At 45.9% G+C, this 15,415-nt stretch overlaps 1 protein-coding gene across 1 annotated transcript in view; it reads left to right on the top strand.

Annotated features, from left to right (window-relative positions):
• The first annotated feature begins 732 nt into the window (after positions 1-732).
• LOC135197694 (uncharacterized) overlaps positions 733-15,415 on the top strand; it is an 83,713-nt gene continuing 69,030 nt past the window's right edge. The window contains exon 1 of the mRNA XM_064224717.1: positions 733-903. Within this exon, the coding sequence (XP_064080787.1) occupies positions 859-903 (45 nt within the window). The 5' untranslated portion in view covers positions 733-858. The remainder of the gene's footprint in view (positions 904-15,415) is intronic.

Raw genomic sequence — 15,415 nt, 5'->3', positions numbered from 1 at the left:
TTTGAAAATAAACTGTAACCTCCTGTGGTCACAGGATTTCAGAAGGGTGGGGGGAAGGGGGCAACTGCCCCCCACCCTTTGCCCCTACGAGCTGGCGCCCATGGCTAAAATATTTTTTTTTTTGTGATCACGGTAACCAAGAGCTACTGACTGTAAATTTTGATTGTTTACAATCGGGTGAATAAAAGTGAATATGCCTATGGTAGTAATATGTAACCGTTAATGAAGATGTGGAAGGTTCAATTGCAAGACTAGGAAACTAATGAGGGGAAAAAGACGTGAAGAGGACAAATGACAGAGGTTAATCTGCATGGAAGGAATGCAGAATTACAAATAACCGTTACAATCTTACCATAAAGAGGAAAACTGAGAATTATCTTGAGATTATTGGTAAAGTTACAATGTGTATAAATAGATTATATGTTTTGAAAAGGGCGCTTGATTATCGGGACTTATGTTAATAAGGTATATTTCAAATTTATCACTTACATCCAAAATGCTATCGTGTCATGTCTTATATTGTGTATAGCTATGACGCGAATTGGGTCGCACAGAACGCCGTCGGTGGAGTGGGGCTGAAAAAAATGAACTGTCAGCTGTATAAGAGACACTGTACATGATGTTTTTCATCTCAGTATTGTAAATATTTATATTCAAAAGACAATTGGTTGTTATTGGAATTATATTTGGTCACAAAAAAAAAACTGATTATTCGCATGTTGGTACGCCTGATAGTTGTTACTTTGTGTTGGTTGAACCTTGCTCTCCCGTATCTTGATCTAGCATTTTTTTTTTTTATCAAGTTCTTCCTCGGTGTAGTGTATTAAAATATTTGATGTGTTATGCTGCGTGCACGGTATGAGTTGTCGAGTGGTGATTGTTATTCTGCTCATGCAGATCAAGGTAAGTGGAGCAAGTTGATTGGAAATGTAATACTAGGCTAGTACTATTCTAGTCGGGCTAGCTAGTTTAGAAGATCTGACAAGACCAAAGGGTGAAGTGATTAACCCACAATTTGTCCGAGCCTACCGGGGCTTAAGTCATAAAGTTGGTTTAGGCTATCACAGGAAACAGAGTAGCCTAGGCCTGCTGGCTAGGGCCATCCAGTTTTACTCAAAACGTAGGTATCTACCTATAGGGAATATGGCCGTACCTATTAGGTATGCTTTGGCATTAGAAAAACCCTTAACCTAACGTAACTTCCGGTACCAGGTCCTTTAGTGAATGATCCCCATTGGTTGGTAGCCTAGTGCCATCAGTGCACCTTACTAGGTGTAGGCGTTACTTGACCTTTTTGGTTAGCCATAGCCTATGTAGGCTAAGTAGCTAGGTAATAGTGGCGCGTCGGATATTTCTTTGGAAATTGCAGGTTCCTATAGTGTTTTTGTTGCTTAATAACAATTTTCCATTAGTTTTTGGCAGTTGATTGTAATTGCCTAATGTGTAGCTAATTTAGCTTAGAGTTTGCTTGGTAATTCTAAGCCCGCATTCCGCGGTACAGTAGACTATGGCAGTTGACGTATTCCTATGTAATTTTACCTGCTGAACAAGAATTTAAAGTAATATTTATTCGGTCGACTGTTATTAAAACGTAATTTACCTCTGAAGACTACATGACAGTACAAGGGGTCCGATGTACCAACTACAGAGTTCAAAGGTAAATAACAGATTAGTTACAGTCGACCAGAAAAATATTACCTTAAACTCTTGTAAAGTAAGTAAAAAAACATAGGAAAACGTCAATTGCCATAGTCTACTTTGACTGAACAATCTTGGAAGTGTTGGTTCGGGGCCATGAAACGTAAACAAACAGCCATATTTGAATGCTGGTAGGGGGTGTGGGATACGTGACTAAGAGGGAGCCTTATGTCCGGTAAAGGGGTTGGGTGCGGGTTACCGGAAGAGGAAGGCAGAGGTACGAGTTGGTAAAGCCACGCTGGGATATGGTGGTAAATAATTCCCACTAAATATCACCGAAATCAAAAGCACTAAACATTTGGAACACTAAAACACAATATAACAAAGTATGTAGAGATTAGGAACCTTACCTTAAAGGGGTGGAGTATAGAGTTCAGCAGCCGCTTTCACGAAGGCATGGACCCTCGTCTTGGGGTCGTGGAAGTGGATTTTAAAGTACGCCACTGCCGTGATCTTGACAGTATATTACCAACCTTTCATACTGCCCCGAGTAATGGGCTGAAATGTCCTTATAACTAACGAAACAGTTAACACATGTACGGGGCAGAGTCGAGTTAGTAATGAGGGCCGGTGGAGATCGAGGTGTCTGGGAGTGCTTCCGCCATCTGGCTGGTTGACACTGGCAAGTTTGTCAGGAGTGGGGGTGGCTGGAGACCACGAAACAGAGTAGGGAGGATGGGGTGGGGGGTAAATATTCACGTTTGTGAAAAAAAAGCACGAACACTGTATAGTAATGGGTGGACAATATGAGGGAGGCCTGTTTGTGGGTAATTGAACTTAATAAATGTTGAGTGAAATCGTACAAACATAGATTCTTTTATGTTTATGAAACCAAAGTTATTGTGTATTATTATTAAAGTAAAAAATATTGCAATGAAACTTTACAGTAGGGACACATTTTACATAAGAGCTAATAATCCATACATACATGAAAATATATTTGTTTCCGATACGTAATACAAACCCTCGGTCCCTTTAACAATAGGAAGGTAACTAGCGGCAGCTGGGACGGTCGTAAGCTTCGAACAAGGGGAGAACGGTAGTTAACTGCTTGTCCGATCGTGCGCGCGCCCGGCGCGCCGAGAGGTGAATCACTTTTGCTTTCGGCCGCGGGTGTGAAGGACGTGTTCGTCATCGCTCTCTTGCCCGCTTCATCGTCGATGCTTTGTTTATATTGTGTTTTCTACTAATGGTTGGTTTGACTTGAAAATGAAACTGTAAGTACACTGTTTTCATTTTCATTACTTAATTATGAATCAACATGGAGCTATCGCCGTAGAGACGGCGATTTCCGCTCTTTTCATGAATTGAACCTAGAATTATGTCTCGGTGCTGAGGGCGGGCGCACTCGCGCCGAGTCATGTATTTTGGGCGAAAGTGTGTAATTGAAAGATGTAAGTACTCTTTTTCATTATATTTTTGCCCTGTGCGTTCGTTGCCGAGAGCTTGATTGCGCTCGGCAAGAGCCTCTTATTTTGTATGAATAGAATGCAATGAAAGTGGATTCGCAATGCAGTTTTCTTTTCATTTTCCAATTATTAATTGCATCAAATTTAATTTTGGATCAATTTCCGCTCTTACCCGGGAATTAATCCTTACGATTTATTGCTGTGAAAGTGAAAATAGCAAGTGCAGTATTGTTCATTTTCATTTATATTTATGATAGCATCATATTATTATGGATCAAGTTTTCCGCTCTTACCGGGAATTGATTTTTCCCTCTTTAAGTTCTATGAAGTGAATCGCAAGTGCAGTATTCTGTTTCATTTTCATATTACTTTTCACTGCTGTGCGGGGGTAGGGGAAGCGAAGGTCTGCCAGGAAGTCGTCGGAAAGCTCTCCCGCGACTCCCTTGGTATCCGATTCTTCGTCTTCTTTCCTGCCCCCCCGCTCAGCTTCCTCGTATTTTGTTTTTGGGGTCTTCCTTCCGTTCGGGGTGGGGGGGGGCATGTCTCCCCCCCCGTGCGTGAGGGAACCCCTCTTACTAATCTGTCTGTGCTACCGCAGGTGCTACAGCCGTGGGAGACGACCTTGGACAGGTATGGACCACTGCGGCTGCAGGGCGTGCCTAGCATCCACGATCTGCTGCAGAGTCTAGCGAGGTCTGGGGCGGTGACCTTGGAGTGGTCTCCACTACAACCTTCACGGCCGCTTATGCTGCTTCCCCCCGCTGGTCTACACTCCCCATGCTGTGTCGGTGACGCCGTCTGCCGCTTCTAGCCGGGCCGTCGCCGCCGTACCGAGGAGGGTATGCCGCCGCCGCCTGTGTTTCTTCGTGTTGCCTGCCCCAGACTTCCGCTGTTCCAGCAGCTCGCCCCTGGACCGGCCGCCAGTACCACGCTGGCTGCCGATGATTCTACGAGGCGATGGCTGGGCCTGCCGTACCTGTCGCTGATGTGGTTCCCGCTACTGGCTTGGCTGTCCCTTCTGTGTTTACCGCTGCCGCTGTTCCTGCCGCTCCTGAGCTGGTTGCTGTTCCTGTCGCTCCTGGTTCCTGTCGCCTGTCCATGCTGGTCCTGCCCATGGTGTGTCTTCCCCAGTCCCAGGTCCTTCCGGACAGGTGCAGTCGGGCCGTGTTGCTTCGGCAATAGGCCCGACTCGGCCTGGATGGAGGACCTGACGACTGTCCTGCGTGAGCTGACGAAGAAGAGGAAGGTGTCATCTTCGTCTTCGTCTGTTTGCTGCCTCTTCCCCTTCGACTTCTAAGGCCCATAAGCCGAAGAAGAAGAAGGCTGCCTCCCCCCCCTAAGAAGTCTCCTTCGGGAACTTCTAAGGGCCCGTCCCACCTCGGTGGGACGGGGGGTCTTTCTGCTGGTCCTCCTGCTCCTTCGGAGCGGGGCCCGTCTCCCCTTCCGTAAGGAAGAGATAGACGGGGACCAGAGGAGTATCGGTTAGCTCTGGTACTTCCTCGCCTGGTGCTAGCGGCGATGCCGCTACGCCAGGTTCCGGCTCGGTCTCTCGTTCGCGGGAGATCCCGAGTGTACGCTCTCCCTCGGAGGAGGACCGTGCAGCCAAAGTTTCGGCGCTAGAGTTCGCTCGGCGCCAAGACCACGGCACGGAGCAGAAGGCTGGCGAGAACCGCTCAGGTGACTCTCGCCAGGCCAGCGGCCGCTCATCTGCGCAGCGACCAGCCTGGTAACCGGGTTTTGTTATTCCCCCTAAGAAGACTCCTTCGGGAACTTCGAAGGGCTCGTCACATTCCGGTGTGACGGGGGGGGTTTCTTCTGCTGGTCCTCCTGTTCCTTCGGGAACGGGGCCCGTCTCCCCTTCTGAGAAGAAGAAGAAGACGGGGACAACAGGGTGTGCTGGCTACCGCTGGTACACCCTCGCCTGGTCTTGGCAGCTCTGCTGCTAAGCCAGGTACCGGCTCGGTTTCTCGTCCGCGAGAAGTTCCGAGTGTACGATCTCCTTCGGGTGACCGTGCAGCCAAAGTTAAGACGCCTGAGTTCGCTCAGCGTCATGACCGAGGCACGGAGCAGAAGACTGTCGAGAGCCGCTCAGGTGACTCTCGCCAGGCCAGCAGCCGCTCTCGCAGCGACCAGCGGTACCTCGGGTGGACGTGACGGTCTCTGACCGGCCACGGTTTAAGGCTGGGAAGAGGTCCCCCAGGTCCCCATACGACGACGGTACCAGCCTCGGCTGGTACAGCGTTTGACGTGCCGCGAGGACGCTTACCGGTCTCACGGCGAAAGCGAGCTCTGCAGGTCACCTGACCGCCGCTCCCACAGGGACCGGGCGAATACGGTGACCAGCAGCAGCTCGTCTGACGCACGGGACCGGGGTCGACGTGCTCAGTCGAGCCGTGGCGAGCGGCACGGCCAGGCCTGCAGATCGATCCCCACCGCGGGTTGGTGATCGGCTGCAGCCCCCCACGTACGCTGGTCCTGCCAGCGAGCGGGGGGGGAGCGTCAGGTCTGTCTCTCCACTACCTTCAACTTCCTCGGGCTACACCGGGAAGAGCGAGGTAGCTAGGAGTGATCGTGAGAGGTGCGCCGCTCACGACGCCGCACGTGCCACGTATGGTCTTAGGACCAACCAGGACGTACGCGCAAGTGATTGGAGGCGACCGTTCAGGGGGAGAGCGGGGGGTCAGCGTCAGTTCTGTCTCTCCGATACCATTCAACTTCCTCGGCATACGCCAGGAAGAGCTAGGTATATAGGAGTGATCGTGAGAGATGCGCCGCTCACGATCCCGTCACGACGCCGCACGTGCCAGGTTGGTCTTAGGACCAACCAGGACGTACGCGCAAGTGATTGGAGGCAACCGTCAGGGATCTGTTGCTGGTCCTCTTCTGAAGGAGGAGGGTCCTGGGAGCTGCTCTTGTTGGAGGGACTGGACGGTCCTACTCCTCAAGACGCTGTAACTTCCGAGATTCAGAGTAACTTTACCCAGGTTATTGCACTGATTCGTCAGCACAACGACCGGGGGGAAGGATCGCCGCTCCCACCAGCAGAGCCCATGTCTCTGCTCGAGTCGTTTTGGGGCCCGAGAGGGAACCCAAACCGACGGTGGGTATGCCGCGATCGGAGCTTGCCGATTCTGTCTTGAACCAGAGTATCTCGTCTCCGGACAAGAAGGCTCTCTCAGTTCTGGCCGGGTCGATCAAAAAGCTACTTCCACCTCCTCTACTGCGACAGCGGCGTTTCTACGTGTCTTCGGACACCGTATTTAAAATACTCCTTCGGTCCTCCTGAGAGGTTTCGACCTCGACGAGGACTGGAATGAGTCGGAGGACGGTTATCGGCTCTCTCCTGTCAGGTGTCGATCAGCCCCACCCAGACGACGTTACACGTGGCGGCAGACCCTTACCTACAGTCGAGAGTTCGTAACCCTCCTCGGGGAAAACGTTTTCTCCTGACGATACGTTTTCCCAGACTCTGAGAGGCCATCGCCGCAAGGCGATGGCTGCCCACTCTTCTCCAACTGCTAGTTCCACTGGAGGCGAGCGAGTATCCAATTCCTCCCCCATCCCTCTCTCTTACGGCTACGAGGGAAAGGGGAAGGATCCTACAGAGATTTCTCTGTAGGATCCCACGTTGGGGACTGCGCTACCAGGGGGGACCTTCGGGTCCTACCTGACGTAAGCCCCGGTCGTTGAGGAGGGATCCTGCCCCATTCTCGATTTCTACGGGAATCGAGAGGACCACCAGCCGATATCGTTTGACGAATTCGGTGGGGTTTCGCAGACTGCTTAGAATTCTACGGAATTTCTAGCGCATTCAGAGTGTTTAGAGTTTCTTACGATCTCCAAACACTTAGGCGAGACCACGGTCCAAAGTGAGCGAGACGAGAATCCCCGATATGTTACACGATAATCGGGAACCTCGCCTATGCTCGAATTCCTGGAATTTCTAGCATTAGGAAGAAGACTGCTGCTGAAGAAGACTATCTCACAGTAGGCGACCAACCTGGAATAGAGAAGAACGGACGGGAAAAAAAAAAAAAAAAAAAAAAATATCCAGTTTGGCTGGAACTATCGTCTTAGTATTCTGTTCACCATTGAAGCTTTCCTTCGAGGAAGACTTCTCCTTCACTCTCTTTAATAGAGAACGAAGGTGGTCGATCTCCAATCCTTATTTGTTTTCTTGAAGGAAAGAATTTAGGATGGAGATCGTTGTTCAGAATCCTACAAATATACTACGTATATTAACCTCGCGACATGATTCTGCTAAGCAGTTGAATGGTCCGAGGGGTAGGCGCATATCCTGGTTATTCTACGGATTGCGACTTTGACGAAAAGTATTCTAATTGAACTGCAACCCGGGTTGCCTGCAACCTCCCAGGAGTTTCCAGTTTCAATTTTATATACTTATGGTGTTGTCACAACAACACCATTTAAGCTTTTATATTTACCGAAATTCGTTTCGCTTTAATATAATTGCTCGAGCATATCTTTTTATGCTCGGTGGTTCTAGCCGAACGCATTCCTTCGTGGAAAGGATTACTTGGCAACTCAGGATGACGAGTCAGCGACAGCTACTGCGTATTGAATTGCCCGAGGCATTTCAGTATCAGCTGCCGCTTTGAGATAGATGGTTGTTTATGTCTTTCTCACCTGCTTTGATTGAATAACAACCGTATCTCTGCCCAACAATCACGGACTTCAAGTCTCTGATTAACGGGGACAACGGGGATTCCGTCATACATGAATGGACCATCTACTGCTGAGAGACGCTAGTATCATCGTCTTCGGTATTGCGAGAATTTTAAACAGAGATATCTATTCGACTCTCATCTTTCTGTTTACCGCACGGTAAAAGAATTCTGTAATAGTCTCTTGCTGCATCGTATCCCGATAATGCGAATGATTTTTGCGGAATCTGAGTTTGTCCTCAAAATATCTTGTATTCGGAGGTGTACAATTGTTCATTGTTCACCCCGGATTAGCAGATGTATTGAAAGACATCGCCTACTCCCACACCTGCCAGCTCTACTTCCAAACGTTCAGCCCATGAGAAGCAGTTCTTCAAGCGGCGCTCCCCTGTGTTTCATTACTGAAGAATGCCCCGCTTTCATTGCACAACGGACAGCAATGAAATGGCGGTTAGCGTTTTCAGTCATTTGTAAGCACAGGTTTAGAATCTTGAGATTCCTTCTCTCGATTCAGCTGGAAGACGTAGGTTGCATTCATTGCCTACCTTCGTCTTCAACGTCACATAGTGTTGTTTCTCCTTAAGCTGAGATTCAACGTCTATGAGATTTCTTGCCATCAGGGACCTCGGTCTTTTGAAGGCAATTGACTTTCGCCTTTTGAGCTTATGCATTAAGAGAATCATCGCCGCGCCGTCCGGCATCGGTGACTAACAAATATTTTATTTGTTTGGTCTCTCAGCATAACTCTTAAAGGGCGAAGTCACGTGACTTACCCGGATGCTTGGACAACTTGCCTCTACTGATTCCGAACCAGTCAGTCGGCAGCTGTCAGAGCGCCCGAGTCAGTTACGAACTATGCTGTGGACTTAGTTCGGTTGTTCCAGAGCAATCATTACTTCGTCTTAATAGCTTGTCAGTATGAGTACTGTACATAACCAAAGTCGAGAAGAGGGATAGGTCATACGACTATTCCCTTCTTTTCGTCTTAGGTAACTGCATGACTTCTCTTGAGAAGTCAAGCACAAAGGGATGGGGATTTGTGACGCTCGATTTCGTACCGATCTTCGTAGCGAAGACTCAGAACCCTTCGGTAACTGACGATTGATTCGAGTCCTTCACAATACCCTCCCTAATGGACGTCACCGCCTCCGATACGAAGGCTATGCTGCTTTGTCCTGTGAAGGTGCGACGGAGCTGTCTGAAGAAACTCGACACCCAGGAGAGTGCGGACGCCTCTTCATCATTCTCTCGCGTCCGCAAGAACTTCTCCGTGGCGCAGGTAATGAAGGCAGGCGCCTGGTCCAACCGGACCGCATGCACCTCCTTCTACCTTCAGGATATTGCCCACAGTTCCTTGGGATCTTTTTCCTTGGGAACCGTGGTGGTGCTCAACACGTTGTGTAGTTAACCCAGACCCTCGCAGGCTGAACAGCATCGAGTCCTGGTGTGACCGTAAGAATGGATGAGGAATGAGAGTGTGACTGGCTCCTCTTCCCATCTTTTTCTTCCTCTACCTTTGGGTAGAGGGACACGGTCGTCACCCTGCTGGGTAAGGACGAGATTAGCAAGGTGAGATTACTCAATAGAGCACCACACCTATACCCTTTCAGTAGGGATAGGAGTAAATATCCACACTTCCTCAACAAGGGGGAGGAAGTGGATGCCAAATTGAGACAAACCCATCATTTTATGATTGTCTCTTGCAAACAGGAACAAGTTCTTGCTTGCTGGTACGAAGAGATACGCTTGCCTCTCTTTTAGTACTTGGCCCAGAGGTCTGACCATTGATCCTGCGGTGCACACCCCGATCAATCGGACAGAGGTTTGGATCCCTCCCTTGCTCTTACGACCAGGGAGGCATCCAGGGTTGGAGGACGAACACCAGTCTGTTCACCAAAAAGACTCAGATTCCTCCCACCAGAAGTGAGTCTTCCTATTGTTAAAGGACCGAGGGTTTGTATTACGTATCGGAACAAATGACAATTTGTCGAAAATTGCATTTTTCCTAACTATACAAACCTGAGGTCCTTTACATATAGTCCCACCTCATGCCACCCCTCACTCTGCAACTTTTGCATGGGCCTAAAGCAAAGTGATTCTTCACCTCTCGGGCGCGCGCGCGCAGGGCGGGGGGCTGGCGCACTATCGGACAAGCAGTTAACTACCGTTCTCCCCTTGTTCGAAGCTTACGACCGTCCCAGCTGCCGCTAGTTACCTTCCTATTGTTAAAGGACCTCAGGTTTGTATAGTTAGGAAAAATGCAATTTTCGACAAATTGTCATATTAGGTATATATCTATACACGGGTTTTTACATCTGGTATTTACACATCTGGTACTTCAGTATAAATTATCAAGCATAAGTTTAAGACCATTTTAGTGAATAATGAATAGAATATTATCAAGTTTCAAGGATCAGAGTGGCCAGTTCAGGAGGCGATTGGACATAACAAGAAATGTCGAGGACAATTGTAAAAATTGTGTAACCTAACCAGTGGGCTCCCCCCATCCCCAGCCCCCCTTAAAGGAAGGCAATCTTAGAAGTGTAACATATAGGTTAGGATAGTAACCGAACCAACCTAACCTACCCTTACCTAGTAGAATGTGTTACCTGACTGGGGGGGCTGGGCCCCCCGTAACCCCCCTTGAAGGAAGGCAATCTTAGAAGGGTAACATAAAGGTTAGGATCGTAACCTAACCAACCTAAATTAACCTAATCTAGTAGAACGTGTTACCTGACCGGGCGGCTCCGTCCCCCAGTACCCCCCCCCCCCCCTTAAAGGGAGGCAATCTTAGAAGTGTAACATTAGTAGAACGTAGGATCGTAACCTAACCTAACGTAACAGAACATGTTGCCTGGCCGTGGGGGCTGCTTCCCCCCCCCCCCCTTAAAGGAAGGTAATCTTAGAAGTGTAACATAGAGGTTAGGATTGTAACCTAACCAACCTAACCTAATAGAACAAGAAATTGTTATGGGTCAGACAGGCATGTAAAGGTGAATATAGAAAAAAGAAGGGAGAAAAAATGCATGTGTAAATTGGAATGCCTGTAAAATGAAAAGATGTAATACCAATTTCACGAAAAATGTAATTCCATCAATTTCACGTCATTGACAGAAAGGTCTTGAAACGTCCTAAAACCGCCTTCTAGTCCCACCCCTCAGGAGACTTTCAGTGGCCCTCAATTGTAACAATATTGTAAGATATATAAGGCAACATTATGAAGTGAGAACAAGTCAGTGCACACATTAAACAATGCTATGATAAACGGAACAAAAATAAAAGCTTGAAATAATATTACACAATTACAAAACAAGTGAGGAAAAGGAATATATGTAACAATGCCTGAGTCCTCCCCAAAAACCTCTTATCGCAACGTAGGGTTAATAATGCAAGATGATTGGTTAAATACATGTAACCCCCTACAATACCCCCACCATTTATCTCCTTAGGAAGTTTGTGTCTGAACTAAAAGTTCCCTTATATCTCGGCGCATGCGCAGTGGTATTGGCGCTTCTAGTCCCACCCCTCAGGAGACTTTCAGTGGCCCTCAATTGTAACAATATTGTAAGATATATAAGGCAACATTATGAAGTGAGAACAAGTCAGTGCACACATTAAACAATGCTATGATAAACGGAACAGAAATAAAAGCTTGAAATAATATTACACAATTACAAAACAAGTGAGGAAAAGGAATATATGTAACAATGCCTGAGTCCTCCCCAAAAACCTCTTATCGCAACGTAGGGTTAATAATGCAAGATGATTGGTTAAATACATGTAACCCCCTACAATACCCCCACCATTTATCTCCTTAGGAAGTTTGTGTCTGAACTAAAAGTTCCCTTATATCTCGGCGCATGCGCAGTGGTATTGGCGCTTGCGCAGTATGATTCGGCATCATAATAACAGTAGCAATAAGTGATTTTGGCTATGTAACGGCTCCATTATTGCTTTATTTATCGCTTTATTTATGCTTGTATTTCGTGTTTCAAATTTCATAAATAAGAGGAAATGACACAATAACACTACAAAACCTTCCCCCAAGTGTTTTACCCCACCCAAAATCCCGCATTCCCATCGGTCCCCCCCTTACCGTAGGATACAGTTGAATGGCATAATTCTCCCAAGTGTTTTGCCCCACCCAGAACCCTGGATTCCCATCGGTTCCCCTTACCGTAGGATAGAGTTCAAAGGTAAATTACACGTTAATTACAGCCGGCCGAAAAAATATTATCTTAAATTCTTGTTCAGGAGGTAAAACTGTATAGAAAAACGTCAACTGGCATAGTCTAGTTCGCCGCAGAATAAGGGCTTAGATCTACCGTTTCTTTTACTATTTCGGTTATTAACAGTTTTCCATTAGGGGGAAACACCACAGTGGATCCATCGTCATCGCGTGGATCAGCCTTATTCACTCGATATTTAATTAGTGAAACAAGAATACAATTACATCTCTAAGCTACCATTTAAAAGATTGAAGTTTTGTCAACATAATGTGATATATGAAAGCGCCATACGAACTTGAATAAGCATGTGAGGTGTTCGTAAAATATGTTTTCAAGGTAGTTTTGAAATCCAATATGGCGGCACCCGCGTGAGGTGCCGTTCGTAAGCGCAGCGGAGCCACTATCTTTCCCAGTCTTCCCAGCACTCATTTGACAGTGTTAGTGTATATACGGTAAACAACCATGGACGATCCATCGTCATCACGCTAGCCAGGCCTTATTCACTATATATTTAATAGGTAAAACAACAATACAATTACAACTTTGGTAATTCTAAGCCCGCATTGCGCTGTACAGTAGACTATGGCAGTTGATGTTTCCCTATGTTATTTTACCTGCTGAACAAGAATTTAAAGTAATATTTATTCAGTTGACTGTAAATTTACCCTTGAAAACAACATGAAGGTTCAAGGGGTGCGATGTACCAATGTACAGAGTTTAAAGGTAAATAACAGATTAGTTACAGTTGACTGGCAAATTATTTCCTTAAACTCTTGTAAAGTAAGTAAAATAACATAGGAAAACATCAACTGCCATAGTCTACTTCGACTGAACAATCTTGGAAGTTTTGGTTCGGGGCCAAGAAACATAAACAAACCGCCATATTTGAATGCTAGTAGGGGGTGTGGGATACGTAACCAACAGGGAGCCTTATGTCCTTTAAGGGGTGGGGGTGGGGTTACAGGGAGAGGAAGGCACAGGTATGAGTTGGTAAAGCCACGCTAGCATATGATGTGAAATAACAATTCCCAATAAATATCACCAACATCAAGAGCACTAAACCTTAGGAACACCAAAACAATTGATATAACTAAATAATGTACATAAAGATTAAGAACTTTACCTTAAATGTTACATAAACACCTTCCTTTGTAAGTCAAGCCTACATTCGTCAACACGAGGGCAAAAGGCCTGTTTTCTTGAAAGGTCGTGATTTTGACTGTACATTACCAACCTTTCATACTGCCCTGAGTAATGGACTGAAAAGTCCTTATAACTAAGGAAACTGTTAACACAAGTATTGGGTAGAGTCGAGTCAAGTTGGTAATGGGCCTGGGGGAGTGGGAGGTGCCAGGGAATGATTCGACCATCGTGGTCGGTTGATTACTGAAAGGAAATACATGGCCCGGCAAGCATTTTCAGGAGAAAATTTTGGGGGGAAGGTTGCGCGAAACAGGGTAGGGAGGATGGGGCGGGGTAAATATTTACGTTTAAAAAAAAAACATGAACGCGTGTATGTATTATACATATACAGGGTTTTACACATCTGGTAATTAAGTATAAATTATCAAGTACAAGTCAAGAGGCCATTTTAGTGAATAATGAATGAAATATTATCAATTTTCAAGGATCATATTGGCCAGTTAAGGGGGTAATTGAACTTAACAAGAAATGCTGAGAACAATTGTAAAAATTGTGTAACCTGACTGGTGGTGCTCTGGCCCCCATACCCTCCCTTAAAGAAAGTTAAAGCAAGAGTAACTTATAAGTTAAGATACTAACCTAACCTAATCTAACCTACCTAGTAGAACGTGTTGCCGTAACCCCCCTTAGCGAAGGCAATCTTAGAAGTGTAATATATAGGTTAGGATACTAACCTTTCTAACCTAACCTAACCTAACCTAACCTAGTAGAACATGTTACCTGACCAGTGGGCTCCGCCTCCCTGTACCCCCCCTTACATAAAGACAGTCTTAGAAGTGTAACATATAGGTTAGGATACTAACCTAACCTAACCTTGTAGAACATGTTACCTGACGTAAAAACAATCTAAGAAGTGTAACATATAAGTTAGGATACTAACCTAACCAACCTAACCAAGTAGAACATGTTACCTTACTGGGGGGGCCGGATAGATCATGTTACCTGACCGGGGGACCTCCGCCCCCCTACCCCCCCTTACATAAAAACAGTCTTAGAAGTGTAACATATAGGTTAGGATTCTTACCTAACCTAGTAAAATGTATGACCAAGAAGGGGGGGGGGTGTCCCATACCCCACTTGAGAAAGATGATATAATATGAAAGTAAATATAATAAGTAAAATGTTATCCAAGAAATTGTTATGGATCAGAAAGGCAAGTAAAGGTGAATATAGAAAAAAGAAGGGAGAAAAATGCATGTGTAATTTGGAATGTGTAAAATGTAAAAATGTAATATACCATCAATTTTCATGTCATTGACAGAAAGGTCTCGAAACGTCCTAAAACCTCCTTCTAGTCCCACCCCTCAGGAAACTTTCAGGGGCATGCCCTTAATTGTAACGTAATATTTTAAGATATATAGGGCAACTTTATGAAGTGAGAACAATTAAGTCAGCGTACATATTATACAATACTATGATATACAGAACTGAAATAAAAGCTTGAAATAATATTACACAATTACAAAACAAATGAGGAAAAGGAATATATGTAACAATGCATGAATCCCCCCAAAACCTCCTGTCGCAATGTAGAGTTAATAATGCAACATGATTGGTTAAATACGTGTACCCCCCACCAAAACCCCCATCATTTATCTCCTTAGGAAGTTTGTGTGCGAAACAAAAGCTCCCTTATATCACGGTGCATGTGCCCTAGGATTGGCACATGCGTAGTAGGATTCGGCGTCGTAATAGCAGTAGTAATCAGTGGATTTGGGGTATGTAACGGCTCCATTATCGGTTTATTTATCGCTTTATTTCAGCTTGTATTTCGTGTTTCAAATGTCATAAATAAGAGTAAATAACACAATAACACTGCAAAACCTTCCCCCAAGTGTTTCACCCCACCCAAAACCCCGCATTCCCATCGGTCCCCCTTACCGTAGGATAGAGTTGAACGGCATAATTCTCCCAAGTGTTTTACCCCACTCAGAACCCAGCATTCCCATCGGGTTCCCTTACCGTAGGTTCAAAGGTAAATCACAGCTTAATTACAGCCGGTCGAAAAAATGTTACTTTAAATTCTTGTTCAGGAGGTAAAACTTTATAGGAAAACGTCACCTGGCATACCATTCAAAAGGTTCAAGTTTTGTCAACATAATGTGATATATGAAAGCCCCATACGAACTAAAATAAGCATGTGAGCTCTTCGTAAGATATGTTTTCAAGGCAGTTTTGAAATCTAATATGG

Source organism: Macrobrachium nipponense, chromosome 23 (genome assembly GCF_015104395.2).
Source record: "Macrobrachium nipponense isolate FS-2020 chromosome 23, ASM1510439v2, whole genome shotgun sequence".
Classification (NCBI taxonomy): Eukaryota; Metazoa; Arthropoda; class Malacostraca; order Decapoda; family Palaemonidae; genus Macrobrachium; species Macrobrachium nipponense.
The sequence above is the reverse complement of the archived record's forward strand: the minus strand, read 5'-3'. Positions and strand labels throughout refer to the sequence as shown.